The 22,894-nt window shown below is 40.2% G+C and overlaps 1 protein-coding gene across 10 annotated transcripts in view; it reads right to left on the reverse strand.

Annotated features, from left to right (window-relative positions):
- Positions 1-22,894, reverse strand: part of LOC143033868 (DDB1- and CUL4-associated factor 6-like) — a 60,977-nt gene that overhangs the window by 16,726 nt on the left and 21,357 nt on the right. For 3 of the 10 annotated variants that reach the window (XM_076199434.1, XM_076199436.1, XM_076199435.1), the window contains exons 4-13: positions 22,672-22,850; positions 21,927-22,062; positions 21,578-21,738; positions 14,794-14,950; positions 12,285-12,864; positions 11,621-12,126; positions 11,384-11,429; positions 11,133-11,282; positions 10,665-10,917; positions 5,530-5,635 (exon numbers count right to left, since the gene is read on the reverse strand). In XM_076199434.1, coding sequence (XP_076055549.1) covers positions 5,530-5,635; positions 10,665-10,917; positions 11,133-11,282; positions 11,384-11,429; positions 11,621-12,126; positions 12,285-12,864; positions 14,794-14,950; positions 21,578-21,738; positions 21,927-22,062; positions 22,672-22,850 — 2,274 coding nt within the window. Of the gene's footprint in view, positions 1-5,529; positions 5,636-10,027; positions 10,412-10,664; positions 10,918-11,132; positions 11,283-11,383; positions 11,430-11,620; positions 12,127-12,284; positions 12,865-14,793; positions 14,951-21,577; positions 21,739-21,926; positions 22,063-22,671; positions 22,851-22,894 lie in introns of those variants that run through there. The other 7 variants (XM_076199441.1, XM_076199443.1, XM_076199442.1 and 4 more) reach the window with 5 other exon arrangements.

A 22,894-nucleotide genomic window follows, 5' to 3' on the forward strand; every position in this document is an offset into this window, starting at 1 on the left:
AAGACGGGGAGAAATCCCTTCGGGCTGCTTCAAAAATTGCTCACACATACTACCTCATCCCCCATCCCCTCGCCCATTCCACCTATTGGAAAATTTATTTATTATTTCTGCCTGAGCTGAGGCTTCTTTAAAGATTTCACCACACACTATTATCTTGGTGATTATTTCCCCGTGTCTCAATTTACCATTTAACCTTTTCAGTACGGTTCAAAATCTCGCGGGCAGCATTAGCTGCCAGACGTACGATGTGTCGTAATAATACTCGCATCATAAAATATAGTCACCGCTTATATCAATCGTTCTCTCTTTCACCTGTGAATTTTGATAACAATAGAAAATGTGATGAAGACAGTTTAGAGAGTATGTCATTACGCAGGGGCAACTACAATAAATATAATCAAGACGCCGATATGGCAGCCTCGCGTATCCACTTGCTCCTCATGCCGCCTACGTATGCGGCACGATATGGAAGGGGTTAAAAACCTGATAGTTTTGATAGTGTTGGGGTCATTTTTGTAGTTGCTCTCCAGATTCTCTCAATTTTCCTTACATTCTTTTTAGTACTAGGTGACCATAGTCTCACTGTGTACTCCAATTTTGGCCTTATCAATGTGACTAGTATTTTCTTAAAATTTCTTCATCGAAGTAAAAGCCACTTTTATTGATCTTAGCAAGTTATAGGTTTCACCAAAAATTTTGTTAATCTGTTTGTCAGGGGACATATCCTTTGTGATGATTACTCTCAAGTCTTTTTCAGATCCAACTTTCTTTACTTCCTTTGCATCAATTTTATATTGTCCTCATATCCTCTTTTTACTTTTTCCAAATTCCATTATGCTACAAGTCCACTTCCCACTTCTGATTCCATTCCCAAGCCCTGTTCAGATCTCTCTGCAGTGAGTCATAGTTTGTTTCAATATTCACCTTCTTTAACATTTTTGCATCATCTGCACAGAAGCTCATGTAACATTCCATACCCTCATCCATGTCATTCACATAAATAGCAAACATTACTGGAGCCAATACTGATCCTTGTGGAACTCCACTAATCACCTCCTCCCAAGCAGAACTCTTATCTCTGAGCACTACTCTCATTTTTCTTCCATGCAAAAAATCATCCATCCACTTCAGTAGTTTACCTTATATCCCTTCTACGGTTTCCAGTTTTCTCAACAATTTTTTGTGTGGAACTTTGTCAAAAGCTTTTTGTATATCTAGGAAAGCACAATCAGCCTATGTCCCTTTCCTGTATTAAATCTGTCTTGAGTAAAAACAGATCAAATTTGTGGCACATGATCTCTCTCTAAATCCAAATAGTCTCGGATTTAATATATTGTTCACCACATGTTTTATCCATCCATTTTTATAACTTTTTCACAAATTTAGGTTACCATGCTTGTAAGGGAAACTTGTCTGTAATTTGTTAGGTCTTCCTTATTTCCTCCTTAATAAATTGGTACAATATCAGCATTTTTCCAGTCTTCTGGTATTTATCTTTTTTTTGTGTGAACAACTTATGCTATATATTTGGTCTATTAGTTTTTCTTTACATTCTTTTAATATCCTGATTGTGATCCATCTGGACTGTGTGATTTCCTGACATCGAGGTTCATTATCTAGTCCATTATTTCTGTCCGTGTTACTATTATTTCTCTCATGGGGGGATTTCATCCTGATGTTGAACATCTCTTGTGAAAACTGACTCGAAGCATTTGCTCATGACTTCAGCCATTTCAGTATCTTCTGTGTATTCCATATTCCTTTAACAGTTACACTATTTCCAGTTTGTTTTTTAGTTTACCATTCACATATCTATAGAATAGTTTTAGCTGATCCTTACATTTTTCTATTATGTTTTTCAGTTTCTTTTTTTCCCTGCATATTTTTACAGATTCATTCCTTAGATTAACATATATTTGCCATTTTCTAGGTTTTTCATCTTTTCTCCATCTTTTCCAAGTTTTATCTCTTCTATCTTTTGCTTCATTGCACCTTCTGTTAAACCAGCACTAAATATACACCTTGTCCTGTTTTTGCTTATGGACATATTTATCCACTCCTTTATAGATTTTCATCAGATTCATCCATTTTTCTTCCACTTGTGTTTCTTCATCGAAGAATTTTTCCCAGCTCACTTTAAGAAAAAATTCCCCAAGTTTAGTCCCTTTTACTATACATCAGTCTTCCTTTTCTATATTTCTCATTTCTCTCTATATTTCCTCCTTTAGTTCCAACTCGAGTATTATGTGGTCACTCTTCCCAATTGGTGTCTTGTATTCAATTTTGTCCACAATTTCAATTTTTGATGTAATAATAAGTCTAATCTCGACAGTTCTTATTTCTAAATTTATTTTTTTCTTTTACCCATTGTGTCATTGTATGTTCTATAATCATGTCAAGTAATACATTTCCGCATTGATCTTCTCCACCTTTCACTGGCATCTCTTCCCAACAGCTTTCTTTGCAGTTAAAATCTCCCATAAATACTACATTGCCTTCATCCTTCGGCATGTCGCACATCATCTAACATTTTAGAATAATCTCTCTCCAAGACCCCATTTTGGGGGGCACATAAATCACTGCAAACTTTCTGTTTTCCATGTCACTATCTTCAACTCTTATTGTGATCATTTCCACCCTGTTCTCTCCATATATAACTTTTGTCACATTTAAGTTTTCTTAGCCAAGAACATGACTCCACCATGTTTCTCCTCTCTATTTCTAAGTCAGTGATTATATAATCCATGTCCAACACTGTTTGGTAATAGTGGACCCCTTAATTTTGTCTCCATGATTCCCTTTATGTCTAGTCCTTCTTCTGACAGGTAATCCTTTAGTTCATTTAATCCCGAGATTAATCCATTTATATTGGTATAAGCTAGTTTTAATTTTCTACTTTTTCCATCTTGTTCTCTGAACCTTTGATTTCTTTTTCTTGAATGTACCATTTTTTCAGTCTCATGTTTAACACTCTTCAATAGAACTGCATTTTCTTGGTCTCTGTTATTTTCTTGTTTTTTTTTTTTTCTTAGGTTCCAGGGGTGGACAATTTGGTCACCCGCATGCCCAGGACACCCAGATTTTGTCTATGGGCAACCATGAGTTGCTCCAAAAGATCCCACTGGGCAATTACTGTAAAACTGGAACCATTCACCCGTGATATATATGTAAAATATATAAAACATACTCATGTTGAGGCTAATACAGCTACAAGGAAAATTCTTAGCCATTTTTTTTAACATCTCAGGTGGATTTCATCTGTGGGTAACCATGAGTTGCTCCAAAGGATCCCACTGGGCGACTACTGTAAAACTGGAATTGTCTACCCCTAGCTTCACTTCTTAATGTCTTATCTCTTTCTCTTACTTTATCATTCATGTCTCTTTTTATCCTTATACTTTTGTAGAGTTCACTTCTTACTGATTTTCCTGTTTTTGCTCAAATTTCTTCCACTTCCATTTGTGACCTTAATTTGATCTTTATGGGTTGACTTTTTCCTTCTGCATATTTACTCATTCTGTGTACTTCCTCTATTTCCTTTTCTATTTCTTGCCCTTCATCTTGTACTATTTTTAGAACTTTTCTTGCCAATACTTTCTCTTCTTTATCTCTCAGGGACCAATTAAGGATATGTTTTTCCTTTCGACCATGTACTACTATATACTCTTTTTTTTTGTCCACTGTATCTCTTCCTAGATTTTCTTTTTTTAATTACCTTTGGAAGCTCGCTGGCTGAACAGGTTAAGGCGTCGTTACTTGTGGCGAAGGTCGAGGGAATGGTGGTTTGAATCCTGCCACCAGTGAAGTTGAACCAAGGGCATGGTACATTAAATTCCATGCTACAAAGTCCTCTGTGAGGGGCACCGGCCTAGCCTTCTGATGGGGGGAGTTTGTGATGTTAAACCATATCTACCTTAATGACTGCATCTTTGGCATTCTCCTGTTTTTGTTAAACTATTCCTTTAACCTCTTCACTCCGGGGCACATCGCACGTCTGGCAGCATTAGCTGCCCGATGTGCGATGTTGCGTCATAATAATCGCATTATAAAAAATAAAGTCAGTGCTCAATCGTTCGTTCTCTTTCACCCGTGTATTTTGATAACCATAGAAAATTGATGAAGCCAGTTTAGAGAGAATGGAAGTTACGTAGGTACGACTACACTAAATATAATCAAGATGCCGACGCCGGCATCATCGAGTACCCACTTGCTCCTCATGCCGCCTACGTAGGCGTCACCGTATGGAAGTTGTTGTAAATTATCTGCTCCTATGTTATTACAATTTTTTTCAGTCATTGCTTTTATTTGTTCATTTACTTTTATTCATTATAGCATTTTAACTAGGCCAGTTCTTTTTTTTTGTGCATTTACCTCTTCATTTATTTCAGTATTTACTTTTTTAAATCATTCACTTCTTTATTTCTTGGTTTGCCCACCATAGATCGTTAATCTCTTGCTTCCATGATTCCCTCAAAAGTCTCATCTCCCTCTCTATAATTCTACTAAAAAGTCTTTTTTCACACCCACTGAATCCAGAAAAATGTCCCTCACTGCCACTATCTAAAAAAAATTCTTTTCATACCCAGAGGTGATACGTTGCTCATATTTTCATTATGCTTCACTCTTGTACCGACACATGGCTCTGGGTACGTGTTTACATTTGACACTGCTGCTATGAGGCTTCTCTGGTCTGTCATCATTATTTTACATTTTACTTCAATAATCACTATTTGCACTGTAATCTAACCATCTCTGGTATCCATGAGCACTCCACTTCCCATTTAATACAATCTAGGTATCCTGCTAATGTAACACTTTTAATGTGTTTCCCGGGAGCTCAAATTTTATGTGTTGTTAGTCTGGAGGTTTGCTTGTGTGTATGTGTGTGTCAGAGAGAAAGAGAAAGAGAGAGAGAGAGCAAGAGCAAGAGAGAGAGAGAGAGCAAGAGAGAGGGAGAGAGCAAGAGAGAGGGAGAGAGGAGAGAGATAGAGAGAGAGGGGGAGAGGGATAGAAGGAGGGGAGGAGGAAAAGGAAAAAGGAGGGAGGAGGAGGAGGGAAAGAGGAAGAGGAGGAAAAGAAGGAGAGGGAAAGGGATAGGGTAAAGGAGGGAGAGAGGAGGGAGGAAACAGTGGGAGAGGAAGGGGGCATAGAAAAGGAAAGAGAAAGATTAGAAAGATGCAATGAAACAGATGGGCTCTTGAGAAAGAATAAGGGATTGCAGAAAATTAAATAAAGTAGCTAGAATATATTGTTCATTAAAAGATAAAAGGGGGGAAAAGACAAGAATTAATGGTAAAATGTTCGGTGTATGCAGCAAAATAAAATAACCCAAGAAGGAATGGGTGGCAAATACTATAGATATATAATGAATACAAAAAATAAAGAAAGAAACTGGAGGATATTACAATTTGTGTACTCAAATTTGGTTATTAAAATCTGAAACTGAACTGTGGGACAGGAAACCTCTAAGAAGCCCAAAGGGTCACAAGAACTTGGACTGACAGTGTCTGAAGGACAAGGAAACACTACCTCTTCTAATTTGGTTGAGAGAGGCAAGCATGCGAATCATGAATGATGCAGGTACTGTGATGGTATCCCTAGTTTCTTCAAGCAAAACTTCATTGCGCCGCATTATCTGTAACCAAAGACAATTGTTTATATATTCATAATAGAAAAACAGGATTGGTAAGATTATTTTTTTTAGTAAGAATATTATGAGGTACAGTAATGTACTGTAAAATAATTTCTATAACTGATTGCATGGTCAAAGAATTATTGTAGGAGACCAATAAAGTCTTACATAAGACTTTGTACAGATTGGAATTTAACAGAATTTCTGGAAAAGTATTAGAATTTAACTATAATATGCATGAATCAAATCTCTTCACACACCTAATTAAGTAAAAATTTAGCCTGGGATCCAGACAGTCTTGCACAAAACATTCATTACTTCAGGAATAGAAAAATTTGAACTCAACATCCAGAAAACTGCATTGTATAAAAATAACAAAAGAAGAAGATAAATTTATCTTGGTATACAAAGCACATTAGCCTTTGATATAAAGTTACCCTAAAACAATAATTGTTTAGTTCTCTTGACTGCCTTTCCAGCTTACTCCTTTTATCGTCTTTTCCAAAGGGGCTCCATGCAGATGACTAAAACCATTTTATATTTGCCACAATAAAACAAGTGCCTCTTGGTAGTGAAGGGGTTTTAATACCAAAGGGATACTACACAACTGAATAAAATTCAATCCCACTAGCCATAATAAAACAATAAATACATCTCTCAATGAAGAGGGTTAATACTTTTGTTCCATGTGCTGTATATACTTGAGTAAAAGTTTATCATGTGTAAGTTGACTCCCTAATTTTGGCCGAAAAACTCTGGAAATTTCCATAGATCATGTACAAAACTTGATTCTTGTATTTCATGGAAAACTGGTCAACATTTCTGGATCAAGGTATGATAATGCATATAAAATAATACTGTTACAATTCTTTTTTATACAAATTCAAGGCAAATCTATATTCCTGCAAATAGTAAAACAGGTATAGAGATTTGGGTTCCAATGCATGCCTATCTTACCATAGTCTGCCCTATAGCTGGAATGCTTGGTTCTTATACTAAAACACCATATAATAGGAAGCACTAACTGTGCTGACAGGTGCTACTTCACAATTATTAAAATGTGTACACAAGACATGCTGCAAGTGCCTGGTCAGAAACATGTTTCAGAAACATTATTGTTTGGGAAAAATAGCAAATGACACTAAATTTGTACTATGGCATGAGTTTGGTAAACCTAAAAATATTCAATTTATATCTAAATTAACAACTCTACACAATATTATTGAACTTTAAACTGTAAATGATTTCCTGCATCTTTTTTTTTCTGTGGGGTGAAGGAGACTTTAGACATTTGCCAAATGTCTGTTGAGGAGGGATGACAACACAAGATACGAGAGTATGAAGAGATCGTGAATTGATGAAAAATTGCTGCTGTCTGATGAGATATTTTCATCTGTTTCACAAATAATTCTGAACGGTTGAGGACGGGTGTTACCATATGACAAAACAGTGAAGGTTAACCAGCTTTAGCTGATGGGCCCTAATGTGGAAAACCTGTGCCTCACTTCACTGTAACAAGAGACAGAGACAACTCTTCATCCCAGATCTGGCAAGATGGATAAGGTGGGTCAAATGGGATATAAATATATAATATTTATGAGCTCTCCCAACTATTTTCAAGTTATCTCCCCTCCATCCTATTTTTTTCAGTGTTCTGATTTTTCTATCTTCTATACTTTCAAAAGGTCTTTGTTGTTACAAAATTAAATCACCCCATATTTTTCTTCAGGTTTCCCTCATCCTCTCTCAAGTTCTCCTATCCTTTTTAATGGCTTTATTCAAGGCAGTATTGTATACATGAGGAGAAGAAGAAGAAGAAAAAGAAGAAGGGGTGAAAGGGGCTTTGAGCAAGAGGGAATGTCTGTTAAGCAGGGAAGGGAGAAGACAAGGGATAGGGTAAATGGAAAATGGTTGTCGCCTGATGGGATTTCTCCCTGTCTTCTTTGTTTTCTGCATGAGGCGATGGAGAAGAAGGGTTGATGTGTAAGTGAAGCGGCCCTGGTGTGGATGTGCTGTCTTGCTGCATTGCTTATGACCTGGGCAGTGGGCAAGAGAAAGGGATGACCCTTCATGCATGAGAGGCTAAGACGAAAGGGAAACAAGGGTGGTAGATAGGGGTGGGAAGAGGCCCTTGGTATATTGAGTGAAAACTCTATTTTAAGAGAAGCAGAAAGGAAAAGTTTAAATGGAGAAAAGTGGGAGATAAGCCAGTTGTTGTTTGCTGACGACACTGCACTTGTGGCAGGATCACAGGAGGGACTGAGGAAATTAGTGACAGAGCTTGGGAAGGTGTGCGAAAGAAGGAAGTTGAAGATAAATGTGGGTAAAAGTAAGGTGAGAATATGTACAAAGGGAGAAAGTGGCAGTAGACTGGAAGTGAGTATTAAGGGAGAGAGACTGGAGGAAGTGGATAGTTTTAGATACTTGGGTGCAAATGAGTTTGAAGGAGTTTGAATGTGTTTCAGATGAAATGTCTGAGAAGTATGATAGGGGTTACTAGGCTAGATAGAGTGAGAAATGAGGAGGTGAGGAGGAGAACAGGGGTGGAAAAGGAGCTGGGAGATAGGGTTGATGAAAGAGTATTAGGATGGTTTGGACACATGGAAAGAATGAGCTAAGAAAGATTAGTAAAAGAAGTGTGGAAGGCGGAGGTGGAAGGAGTGAATATGAGGGGGCGTCCTAGGATGAGATGGATGGATGGGGTGAAAGGGGCTTTACAAAAGAGAAGAATGTCTGTAGAGGAAGGATGGGAGAGGACAGAAGATAGGTGTGAATGGAGAAGGGTTGTGTATAGATGAGGCTGTGATGCATGAGGGGGAGTGGGTGGGGGATGGGGGGTGAGGAAGTATGTATGAGAAAAAATTTGACGCAGCCTGAAGGGATTTCTCCCCGTCTTCTCCTTTCCTGCATGAGGGGACGGAGAGGGGGGGTCGCCGAATTTATGAAGTGGCCTTACTGTGGATGTGCTGTGTCTTGCGACACTGCTTCTGACCCAGGGCAGTGGACAGGATGCAGGGATGACCCGTCATCCAGGAGGTGCTAAGATAGGAGGGAGGGAGGAGGGTGGAGGGGAGTGGAATATATGGGAAATGAAATGGGTGGGAGTGATTTCTATGCCTTTTTCTCTTTGGCTACCCCACGTGTAAGGGGGAAAAAGCCTTGGTATATGTATGTATGTATGTATGGGTGCAAATGTGGCAGAAAAGGGAGGAATGGAGGTGGAGGTAGAATGTAGATTGAGAGAAGCAAGTAAATGCCTTGGGGGATTAAAAAGTGTAATGAGAAATACACATTTGGGAATGGATGCTAAGAGGAGGTTGTATGAAGGAGTTATTGGGCTAACAGCACTGTATGGGTGGAAAGGGAGTTGGGAGATAGGATTGATGAAAGAGTATAGGGATGGTTTGGACACATGGAAAGCATGAGTGAAGAAAGATTAGTAAAAGAGGTGTGGAAGGCAGAGGTGGAGTGAACATGAGGGGGCGACCTAGGATGAGATGGATGGAGTAAAAGGGGTATTGGGAAAGAGGGGAATATCTGTAGAGGAAGGACTGGAGAAGACAGAAGATAGGGGTGAATGGTTGTGTATGGATGGTGCTGTGATGCATGAAAGGGAGTGGGTGGGGGATGGGGGGTGAGGGAGTATGTGTGAAAAAATCATTTGATGCAGCCCTAAGGGATTTCTCCCTCTCTTTTCTTTTTCTGCATGAAGAGACAGAGAGGGGGGGGGGGTTCTCTGATTTAATGAAACGGCCTTGCTGTGGATGTGCTGTGTCTTATGACACTGCTTCTGACCCAGGGCAGTGGGCAAGATGCAGGGATGTCCCATCATCTGGGAGGAGCCAAGTAAGAGGGAGGGAAGGGGGTGAATGGGAGTGGAGTATGTGGGGATGGAATGGGTGAAAGTGGATTTTATGATTGTTTTTTGGCTACTTCCCTTGTAAGGGGGAAAAAGCCTTTGGTATTTATATGCATATGGAGCATCTGAGAAGTATGGTAGGAGTTATAAGGTAGGATAGTGAAAAATAAAGAGGTGATGAGAAGAGCATGATTGGAAAGGGTGCTGGCAGACAGAAGATAAAGCGGAAAGGAAGGAATTGATTGATTAATTAATTACCCCTGGTCTCCTTCAGAACAGAGAGGAGAGAGAGAGAGAGAGAGAAAAACACTTGTTGATAAGCTTTAATTCTCCATTTCAGGTTGTACGAAGGTCATTATTCATGATACTTAATCAATCCGTTAACCTTGATCTCTTGCAGATGACCTATTCATGATAAACTGTTCATAAACATTCAAAGGAAATATAGGAAAATATATATCATTCTTACCCATTCACAAGCTAAGTACCGAGAGCTGAAGCTCAAAAGCAGGTTTACAAATGTATACTCATATACGAAGGCTTCTATAGTTTATTATAATCGGTCTTGTCAATATCTTTTTGTTCTGCTTCTGAAGAAAGCAAAATTGTCCAAAAATATGTAATAAATATTTTCACTGTCTCCAACATGAAAATTTAAATATATATTGACTAGGACAGGGCAATATGAATGTACATATATACAAAATAAACAACAATCCATTGTTAGCAATTTGTGCCATTATTATTCTTCATAATTCGGATAATTTTTTTATTCCCCTGAAAGGATGCTGTGCCTAGGAAATCTATCAAGGCAACAGCTCAAATGTTCGTCTAATGCGAGGGGCTAGTTGTCGCCTGGCTTGCAGTATTGTGCGACGATGTCTGCCAGACTGGATCAAGATCTTGTTGTACGTCATAACCTATAAAGAGTGTTGTCTCTCATGTTATGAAACCTCTCGGACTTCCAAAAATAATGAGCTGCATTACAAGCAGTCAAAAACTTGCATCCTAAGCAGCAAACAATAAGTCTTGAAAACAAGATAATGAGAGCAAGGGCTTTCTTTAAAAGCAAGTCACATAAAATAAATAAAAAAGAGAATTCTTTATTCATCTACTATATAACTAAAGTCTAAAGCAAAAATTGGGTACTGTTCTCTGTGCATACTTCCTTACCTCGGCTGCCTTATCTTCATCAAAGTGAGGCTCTTCATGTAACGGAGCCCACAGCTTTATGTCATAATCTATTCCTGAAGTTGCTAACACTGGCAACAGGGGATGTGGCTGCACACAATTGACAACATGGCGGTCAGCTTCCCACAGCATTACCAAGCGGCCAGTGTGAAGATTCCATACAAAAATTCTACCACAGTCAGACCCTGACATTACATGATCTCTTCCCCAGAAAGTTGCTTCTTTTATCATTGTTCTGAAAATCATTAGGCAAACAAGTTAATTGACATCTTTTGAAACTTATGACCTAAGTGAAAATATACCTAAATTACAAATCTTGTGTTCATTAGTACCTAAACAATTTATATAAAACTGTCAGTCTGACACATTAGTACCCATCTGAATCTATTATTTAATACCTTATGCTTGAAAAGAACTCCCACCTACAGGAAATAACAAAAGGAAGCTTACCTTGCATTTCTATGTCCTTTATAACACTGTTTGACACTTCCTAATGGGGCAAAACTCTCCCTTGGGCCTCCAACATTAGGACCTGCAGTTTCATCTCTTGATCTTCTTAAAGCTCTATCTATGGCTATGGCCATCCTTGCACTAGCTGACCTGTGTATTAAAAGTAGTAAAACATGTTAATCTTCATTAATCTGAACAATACACAAAATGCAAAACAAGTTTATTAAGTTTACTTTCTGAATCTGTTTTACCTTGTACTGTTTGATGATGCTTCTTCGTCACTGTCTATATCATCTTCTGAAAAACAAACCACATAACTCTTAATCTATGTCTGATCTGGATCACACGGTATTTTGTATAGCTTTGAATAATGTACATACATATACCAAAGGCTTTTTCCCCCTTACAAGGGAGGTAGCCAGAAAGAAAAAGGCATAATAATGTAATAACAATAAAAAGCCAAACCATTTGGCTGCATCTTTACTTACCATGTCCAATTCTTAGATTTTCTTCATCTGGTTGGCTAGCAAGTCTTGAAAGTGGTAGTGACTGACTAGCTGACCTTTGAACTTGACCAATGGGGCTTCCTGAATGCATGTCAAGGCCTTCATCAAAATGAAGTCTGACAGCTTCCCCTACTTCTTCCAGTCCCACTAGAGGTTCTTCACCCTCTCTCGATGCAGATGCTCCACTAGATCCACTTGCTCCTGCAACTGTTGCAGCTGCTTCTTGTGTTGCATCTTCAGCTGAAGCTGAACTAGAAACATGGGACTGAGAAGTTGTAGGTGAAACACTATCAGGGATAGGATGAGATTCTTCTGACGACATTTGACTTGTTTCTTCAAAATCAATAGTAGCACCAGCAGCAGCAGGAACATCCTCGTCTTGAGAGTAAGGTTGGCGGGTAACCTCATCTCCAACCCCTAAACTAATAACACCACTGGTTACTCCTCTGCCTGAGTAGGACAGACTTACTGCTGGCTCCACACGATGTCTTGCATGAAATAGTGAGAAATGTCATAGAGATAACTGACTCAGGGGTATAACTTCCCTTTATTCAATGAAGAAAGGGAGCAAGATACAATCTTATACTGATGATGAATACAACTTGGATGATTAAAAGAAAGAAAAAATATATATATTACTCATTACCTGTCAATAAATCCTCGTCTCATGGATGACAATCTATCTTCAAGTGTATCGATATTGCTATGCAGAATTCCTTGCTCTGGGGGGGGATCTCTTTCTTCCGAATCCCTCCTCTGTGGTTCATGTTTGACTTCTTGAGATTGAGCTAGAACAACATTATCAACCTCCATAGGTTCTTCCTCGTGAGTGGGTCGGGAACCATTAGCTTCTTCAAGAGTACATGCTTGCACAGCCATAGCTGTACTATCAGTACCAGATACAGATGCACTACTAGCTTCAGCCTCTTCTGCAGAACCAGCTGTCCCTTGAACTGATACATCAATACTGCTCTGTGATAAAGAACTTTGTATATTTCCCTCAGACTGTGATGACTGAGGCTGACTGCTGGGTTCTCCAGGTTCCTGCAGAGAGTGTTCCCCATCCTCCGGTGCCTCTGACCTTTCTCTCCTCTCTTCTTCCCGTGAATCTGATACTGTACGATGTACAGCTGCTCGCGTGCCTGGGTCATTGAGCATGCGGGATAACACATCTGTCATTCTCTGCATCAGTGTTGCATGAAGTGTTGGCCGAGCTTGGGAAACATCTGCAGCAATAGGGGTGATCATAAGTTAAAAAAGAATATATATGTATTACAGGTACTAAAGGCTCTTCCCTCTTTATGAGAGGAATGGCCGAGTCAAAGTACATACCTACATGAAACTGGTATGTTTGTAAATGTTCACTTTAAACCCACTATCAGAGAAGTAATATCAGAAGTACAGGAAAAACTGTATATTTCGACTACTATCTGTAGTCATCTTCTGCTGAAGAGGACTACAGATAGTAGTTGAAATATACAGTTTTTCCTGTACTTCTGATATTATTTCTCCGATAGTGGGTTTAAAGTGAACACATACCTACATATCCCAAAAGGCCCTTTCTTCCTTACAATGAAGCCCTAAAAAAAGCATGCACCCACCCTTCTATCTTAGTTCCTTATGAAAGTGTAGTATCTTCTTAATTCCTTGAAGATGGTCATCCCAGTCCCCTGCCCAATGTTCAGGTCAGACACAAAGCAGGAAGACAGCATTTTTATATCAGGGCCTGACAGCCAAAGCTAATCTACCACCATTACTTCATTACACATTGATCCTCACATCTATTCCACAATTACTCACTTGTACAGTCATATTTTGTGTTCATCCTCAGACACCTACTTCTCAAAGAATTTTTCATTCCCCCAAGACACTTGCTTCCCTTACTCTATAATTCACCTTCACCTCTGCTCCTCTATTCTCTGTCTCATGCAACCCCAAATACTTATCTACAATTCCCCACCACCATCAGTACTTACAAAGAAAGATAAACCTAAGTATATGTGGAACAGGGTGGTGGGTGAGAGGGTAGTTGTAGGGGCATTATTGGATATATAACTACAAAGCCCTCTGTGAGGGGCACCATCCTAGCCTCCCGATAGGGGGGAGTGTGTGACGTTAAACCATATCATCATCATCATCATAATGGTGCCCAAAAGGAGTTTTGGAAAGTTGGGTTTGGAGTTGGTGAGTGAGGGTGGAGGGAAGTGGGAGGTGAGTCTGTTGTTGTTTGCAGATGACATTGATCTTGTGGCTATATCAGATGATAGACTGAAGTAGCTGATGGTGGGGTTTGTTATGGGGTGTAAGTTGAAAAAGTTGAAAATTATTGTGGGTGGAGGGAAGGTGATGAAATGTGCAAGGAGTAATGATGGTGGCAAGTTGGATGTGGATTTGAAGGGTGAGAGGCTGGAGAAGGTGTAGAGCTCTTGGGAATGCATATGGCAGTGAATGGAAGACTAAAGATGGGGGTAAATTATAGAGTAAAGGAATGCAAAGTATTATGAGAAATAGGTCCATCTATCTATATACCAAAGGCTTTTTCCCCTTTATAAGGGAGGTAGCCAAATCAAAAGGTATGTACCCACTCCTATCCACCATCTTTTCTTCCTTCTCACCATAGCTCCTCATGGATGACAGGTAATCCCTATACCCCACCTACTGCCCTGGGCCAGAGAAAAGAGGTTAAGAGAAATAGGTATCTAGGGATAAATAAGAACATAAGAATGAAGGAGACTGCAAGAGACCATAAGGCCTACACTAGGCAGCTCCGTATCCATCACCACCTGTCATCCCCATCCATAAAGTTGTCAAATCGTTTCTTAAAACAACTGATAGTTTCAGCGCTTACTACATGGTTACTAAGTTTATTCCATTCATCAACAACCCTATTAGTAAACCAATTCTTGCCTATTTCCTTTTTAAATCTAAATTTGTTTATAACCATTACAAATTTAGATTTAAAAAGGAAATAGGCAAGAATTGGTTTACTAATAGGGTGGTCGATGAATGGAATAAAATGCAAAATGAAGGTTGTATGAAGAGGGGATTGTGCCCATGGCATTACATGGTTAACAGACTTGGAACTTGAGGGAGGTGTACATATTTTGCTTTCAAATACTACACCATCAACACCAAAGTTACATGTAAACACTTACCCCCTGCTTGGTTTCTGGTTTCACTTTCTGGTAAAGCCTGAGGTCCTGTGTCTGACCAGTCTCCTCGTAATCTTAATCGTTTCAGTGTTGGTCCACTACTGCCACCCTCATCTTTTTCACTCCCTGTTGCACCTTCCAATTCAGTTTCCTTGAAATTCTGCAAAGTGAGATTATTATGTCCTTTACTGATGTATTTGCATAGAACCAAAAACATACTAATAATAAAAACTTCCTTTGGAGACTAAAGATTTACATTTATAATTCATATTCATACATGTAGCCCCATATAATGCAAGGTCATTCAGGATCATTTACCAGTAAATAATGACTTGCAACTAGTCACAACTAGTACTGCCAAGTATTACTACAGGTTGAAGCTCCCAAACTCAGGATTCTGAGACCTGGCAACACCTAAAATTGAGCTATAATTACATGCCTTCTAAAACCCGGCAAAACACCCAAAACACAGCATGGTATTTCCTGGTATGGCCACTTAGTGCCGTCATGATCATTTCCCACCACTAGTTTAGGTACAGGAGTCCCTCAAATAACGCGGATTCGAATAACATGGATTCAATCATACGCGGATTTTATTTCATAACCATCTCAAATGTAGAGAACTGTTTTAAAATTCGTGCCGAGTTGGGCACGCATACGCACACACGTGGCAACATCGCATACATTTGTGGTGACTGCTTTCTATTTTACCATATACAGTCGCTCCTCATATAATGCGGTAATTATGTACACTGGGAACTGCTCAAACAAGGGTGTGGGGCGAGGGGGTAGCCGTGGGTGGCTGCCTGCGGTTACGTGTCAACTTCCGGGTACTGATGCAGGAGGGAGGGAGGGGAGGAGAGGGGGAGTAGGGGGTGGTAGGGGGGTAGCCAACAAGCTTTAGCTTGACGCTTCCACCACATGCGCCATGCTATCATGAAATTTTACCGCCCTAACCTGTTGAAGTGTAATGTTTCTTTCGTTTGGAACACAACTAATAAGTCTGATAATGACTGCGCTTGTCGTGTCTTAATTTCTCTTATGAGGTTCTTGTTGTTACTGGTAGTGGTGGTTTGGGAGATCAAAAACAGACATATACACGCTTACACATGTGTAGACACGCACACGTAGACATGTGTTAGACAACCAGTGTATGTTGTGAATGTGCGTGCGTGTACACACGAATATGAACACAGACACATGCACGTACATGCTTACTTGTACATGTGAACAGACACATACATGCATGCACGCACACACACACGCCACACATACATACATACGCCACATACACACACATATACATCCACCACATACACACACACACGTGTATACGCCACATACACACACATATGTATATATGCCACATACACATATGCATATACGCCACATACACACACATGTATATACGCACAAACAACATATGCCACATACACGCGTGCACACACACACACACACGTACACGTACACATACATACGGTTCTCGGTATTTAATATGGAAAGTCAGCATACGCGGATTTGATCATACGCGGTAATTTCAGGAACCTTACCCCCGAGTTATTTGAGGGACTCCTGTATGGTTTTGTTGTGACTACTGTGGTGTGAAGTCCAATGTTATTTTGTGTACCTACAGTACCTCTGTAGCCCTATTATTGCTATTATGGCTCCCAAACATCAGGAAACACCTATTTTCTAAAAGTAAAAAAAATTCATTAAAGGAATGCCTCACTATACAACTGAATTGTGTTCCCAGCTGACTGGTCGCAATGCGAAAATTTGTATATTGAGGTGGGTTTTACATGTAAATAGGGGGGTTGTGTTCATGGACCCTGTCAACCCCCTCCTCAATTTTTGCCTCCTGGGGCTTTCACATACACCCAACATTTGTTTTACCTATTCTATAGCACTCGGTCGTATGGTGAGGTATTCCTTTACTTGGCTTGGTGCTGGTCCCAAGCGTGCCGAGATTGAGAGCTTTGACCTGTATATATTTATATATACGAGCTCTTTCCCCTTTATGAAGGGAGTATCCAAGTCAAACCACACCTATCTATCTATATACCAGGGGCTCCTTCTCACACATTCCACTACCATCCACCACCCTTTCCTCCCTCTCATCATCTTAGCTCCTCATGGATGACAGGTCATCCCTGTATCCTGTCCACTGCCCTGGGCCAGAACCAGGTGGTGCCAATTCACTGAAAAAAGGAAACACTACTAAATCAAAGGCCAGGTGGAATGGATGGAAATTGATTTTATGCCTTTGTTTTTTGGGAGGGAGGAGGGTGGAGGGGAGAGGAGGTGGACAGGAGTGGAATATATAGGAAATGGAATGGGTGGGAGTGGTTTCTATGCCTTTTTCTTTTTGGCTACCCCCCATGTACATACATACATACATATACCAAGGCTTTTTCCCCCTTCCAAGGGAGGTAGCCAAAAAGGGAAAGGCATAAAAACACTCCCACCCATTTCATCCCTAAATACACTCCACACCCCTCCCACCCTTCCTCTCATCTGAGCACCTCCTGGATGACGGGTCATCCCTGCACCCTGCCCACCGCCCTGGGTCAGAAGCAGTGTCGCAAGACACAGTACATCCACAGCAAGGCCGCTTCATTTAATCGGCGACCCCCCCTCTCCGTCCCCCTTTGCATATAAGGAGAGGACGGGGAGAAATCCCTTCGGGCTGCGTCAAAAATTACTCACACATACTCCCCCACCCCCCCGCCCATTCCTCCTCATGCAGTCACAACATCATCCAGATACAACCCTAATCCAAAAGGCCTCCCTTTCTTCCATGCTCTTCTCACTGCCCGGCCCATATGCACTTACAAAGACCCACATCTCCTTTCCCAGTTTCACCTTCATCCACATTATCCTTGAGGAAACCTCCTTCCACTCCACTACCCCTTTACCTATCTCCTCACTTACTAGAATAGCCACCCCTTCCCTCCCTCGCCCTCTCTTCACTCCTGATAACCTCCCACTTACACTCCCAAACATACACTCACCCTTCCCTTTCAACTTAGTTTCACTCAAAGCCAACACATCCAACTTTCTTCTCACAAACATACTACCTATCTCTTCCCTTTTACTCTCATCTGTACCACATCCACGCACATTAAAAGACCCAAACCTTAGGGTGCTGGCCCGAGGCCCGCCAGCACCCCTTATGCCTTTTCTTTTCATTTTAGGTAATTGCCCCTTGGGGCTACAGGGAGAAGGATGCCTAGTCCCTCTCCCCGTCCCTTTCTTCTCGCCTCTTACGATCCAAGTGGGAAAACTTGGTGGCAGTATTCTTTTCCCCCACCACAGGGAATTCCCCCAATCAGAAAGAGAATACTCAGAGAAATGGTACAGGACAGCAACAAGGGGTTGGGGGACAGCATAACGGAGGGACAGTCGTAGTATAAAAGTGTCATCATTTCTCTATGAACAGAATTTCTTCTATCATAGACAAAATGATGTGTGGCTCTGGTCCGTAGGGGCGCCCCATATAGACCCTAAAGTATCGACTGCATGCTACTTTGCCACAATAACAAGCAGCCAATACCCCATGTAAGGGGGAAACAGCCTTTGGTATATGTATGTTTTTTGGCTACCTCCCTTGTAAGGGGGAAAAAAGCTTATGGTATATGTATCACTAACCAGCACAATAGTGAAATTATGTGAAAGGATTGTGAAAGATAAATGGACCAAATATCTTGAAAAGATGAACATTCTGAGACACTCAGTTTGGCTTCAGATGTGGAGGGTCATATGTGTCAAACCTTTTAAGCTTTTCCTTGAGAGTGATTGATGTGCTGGAAGAGAGAGAGAGGGGTGGATGGACTGCATGTACCTGGACCTTGAGATGGCATTTGATGGAGTACCTCACAGTTGAATTACAGTGAGACCTCTCATTAATGGATGTTAATTAGCTCTGTTTGCGGTGTTTTCGCTGTGTTTTCAGTGTTTTTGGTGCTGTTGTTTAGTGCATGCAATCACTATGCCACCCAAAAACCACTCCAAAACACCGAAAACACAGCAAAAACACCGCAAACACAGCTAATTAACGTCCGTTAATGAGAGGTCTCACTGTATGTGGAAATTGGAGCATGTTGGAGGACCGTGAGGCAAACTATTAGAATCGATTAAAGACTTTCTGAAGGAAAGATACATGAGAACAGTAGTAAAGGACAAGATGTCAAGCTAGAGAGCAGTAATGAGTGGAGTTCTTCAGGATTCACTGTTTGCACCTCTAATGTTTCTTGTCTATGTTGTTGTTGTTGTCATTCCCTAGACTGTCTGTCCGAGCAGTCCCGTCTCCCCAAGGAATGCCACAGCCAAAACATAAGAACTTGGGGATCGGTGCCACCTGTGTAGAGCCGGTGGCCAGGGCTGGTTGCCGCCGTTTGGCCCCCAACTCTTGGGGTTGGGGGGTGGTCCCACGACATAGACGCTGCCGCTCCAGGACCTGTCTATGTCAATGACATGATGGAAGGAGCAAGCTATACCAACATGTTTGCAGATGATGCAAAAATCATAAGAAGAGTGAAAAATGAGGAGGACATTAGAATACTGAAAAAAGATCTAGTTACTACTTTCGCATGGAGCCAAGAATAGGAAATGAAGTTCAATACCAAAAAATGCAAAGTACTGGAAATGGGCAATAGAGGCAAAAGACCATCCTTAAACTATTCCTTGGGAAGTGAACACATTAAAAGAGCAAAAGAGGAAAAAGACTTGGAAGTGTTAATAAAAGACTATTTATCACCTGACAGACATATCAGCAGGATTTTGGGAGAGACTTATAGACTACTGCAGATGATCAAAGTGGTGTTCCATTATATGGATGAAGAGATGATGAAAAAACTCATCAAAACCCTGATACGTCCAAGACTGTAATATGTGTCAGTAGTATGGTCCCAACACAGAATGAAGACTATAAGCAAGACTGAGAGAATACAAAGGGCAGCAACCATACTGGGCCCCAGCCTGTCAGATAAACCATATGAGGAAAGACTGAAAGTACTGGGTCTACCAACTTTGAAATATCGAAGAGAAAGAGGTGACTTAATTACAGTGCTCAGGTCACTAGAGAGGATACATTTCATTGATAGAAGAAATCTCCTGATTAACCACTTCCATACGGTGACGCCTATGTAAGTGGCATGAGGAGCAAGTGGGCACTCGATGATGCCGACATCGCCATCTTGATTATATTTATTGTAGTCGTACCTACGTAACTTTCATTCTCTCTAAACTGGCTTCATCATGTTTTCTATGGTTATCAAAATACACGGGTGAAAGTGAACGAACGATTGAGCACTGACTTTATTTTTTATAATGTGATTATTATAACACAACATCACACGTTGGGCAGCTAATGCCAGACATGCGATGTGCCCAGGAGTGAAGAGGTTAAAGATGGGAGGGCTTTAAGATGTCATGGAAGTAAATTAAGAAAGACCACATGTTGATAGGATGTCAAGAAATACAGTTTTCCATATAGATGTATACGTGGAATAGCTTAGAAGGTGATGTAGCACAAGCTCAAACAATACACAAGTTCAAATCTAAATATGATAACTGAAAATCAAAGGGCAGTGGACAAGGTGGAGGGATGACCCGTCATCCAGGAGGTGCTAAGATAAGAGGGAGGGTGGAGGGGTGTGGAGTGTATTCAGGGATGGAATGGGTGGGAATGATTTTATGCCTTTTTCTTTTTGGCAGTATGTATGTATGAAAATCAAAGATATAGATTAAGTTGGAACCATATATGAATTTGAGTCTAGGTAAGTTAGAATATTAAAGAATAGGAAACAGGACCTAACAAGCTTTGCTCATTTCCTGAATACTACAATTGGGTAAATAAAGTACATCCACAGCAAAGCAGTTTCACTTAATTGGTGACCTCCCCCTCTCTGTCCCCCCCAAGCAGAAAGTAGAGAAAGCATCAAACCACACACTAACATTATATATTGTCAAAAGCTATTTAAGGAAGATTGCTGGCTGAATGGGTTAGGGCGTCGTTACTTGCGGCAAAGGTCGAGGTGAGGGCGGTTCGAATCCTGCCACCAGCGAAGTTGAACCAAGGGTATGGTTCTTTAAATTCCATGCTACAAAGCCCTCTGTGAGGGGCACCGTCCTAGCCTCCCGATAGGGGGGAGTGTGACGTTAAACCATAAAAAAAAAATAATAATAATAATAAAAAAATAAATAAATAATAAATAAATAAATCAAATAATAATATCTTCCCATATCAGTACTTCAGGGATGAAGGGTTACCCTGTCCCCTGTCACACTGTTTGGGTCAAAAGCAATGAGGCTCAGCTCTTCCCATGTATGGCCCAAGAGCCAGAGTTGGTTTACCCCTACTGCTTGATCATATGGTAATTCTACTCTTTCAACTCAAAATAATCTATGAAGCAGATAAAAATATCCCTTTGATCTATGTCCCTCATACATCTTCTATGCATTCATTCTCAAATCTCTATTCCTCATAAAATTTTATTCCACCCAGACTTGCTTCTATTACTTGATGATTCTCCTCCACCTTGACTCCTCCATTCATCACCACATGTAACACAAAATACAAAAAAAATTCCATTTCTTCATGCCTCTCATCCTTTACACTCACCTTGCCTCCGCCATCATTCCTTGTGCATCTCATCACTTTACATTTGCCCACATTCAAAGAACTGCTTACAGTAATACTGGCTGTGACAAGCTGCTAATCACTTCTACCACAAGGTGTCCTTGAATCATATGGGGCCGAGTTTACATCACTTGTGTATAAAATTACCTGTGTGTCAAATAAATATAAATAATCTGATGAAAAACTTGCAAGAACTTCCTGGCCTGTTGGGCTGTACCTCAACGAAGTGACTCGATGATTTTTTCCTTCTAGACTGTCTGGCCTTAATCTCATCAACAACGCTCCATCACTTTCAGTGTTATAGGAATCTGTAAAATTTAATTTTACTTTCCTGATAAAAGCTTAGAAATATGTTACATTCTTTATACTACAATGAGGTAATGGCAACCAGAGGGAAAGGGTATGACTTATTCAATTAATACAAATGATTCCCTTGACTTATTCAATTAATACAAATGATTCCCTACTGGAGATGCTGGAAAGAATATCTACTTACCGTGTGCAGAAGTTCCAAGCATTCGTCTATCATATATTCTAACGGTTGAATCCTGGGCAGCTATTGCCAAATGATAAGGAGTCACAGGATTTACAGCTATTGCTGTCACAGCTTTACCAACATTAAGAAGGACATCCTGTAAAATAATTGATCCATTACTTAGAAGTTCACTATGTTCAACTTTTGGTAATTATGCCACTGAACATGTATACACAAGCAGAGGCCTTATGGCATCTGTTAGTGATTGTTTAGCTCCTTTTGTTTTATTGAAGACTCTTATTAGTTGTAAGACTCCACCTTTGTGTATATTAAAAATTATGTGAATTTGAACTACCCTTACAATGGGAGGGGAGGGGTGTTAACCTCTTACGAGTCAAATTCATGTGATGATTCAATGATGCATCACAATACTCACATTATAAGACATCAAGATATAGCTGTATTACTAGTTCTCTTTCACTCTGAATATTAATAACCACAGAAAATGCGATTAAGCCAGTTCACAGAATACACGGGTCATTCAGCTACAAATACAAAGTAAATATAATCAAGAAGCCAACACCATCATCCTCAATTGCCCACTCATACCTCATGATACCTACATAGGTGTCATTACACAGAAAGGGTTATGAGGAAGAATAAACTCATGCTATTTTGGGTCTAATGTCAAATGGATGGCTTGGAGTACCTGTGTTAAGGAAAATCTATGGTACCTGCATGGTTACCGATGCAATAAAATTCATACCTCTTGGCAGTTTCTTCTTAAACACTTTTCTTTGAGTCTGAGGTCAAACCATCGCACTGTTCCATCTTCTCCACAGCTCAGGAAGGAATGAGGATCATCGGGAATTGTAAGAACATCATAACAAGTACTCACATGACATACAAACTTGCAATCATATGTTTCATATTCTTTCTCTAAGTCTGTAAAAGAAAAAACAAACATATATTAACATAAAACAACAATA

This window comes from Oratosquilla oratoria, chromosome 16 (assembly GCF_046742065.1).
Source record: "Oratosquilla oratoria isolate Oo_2021 chromosome 16, ASM4674206v1, whole genome shotgun sequence".
Classification (NCBI taxonomy): Eukaryota; Metazoa; Arthropoda; class Malacostraca; order Stomatopoda; family Squillidae; genus Oratosquilla; species Oratosquilla oratoria.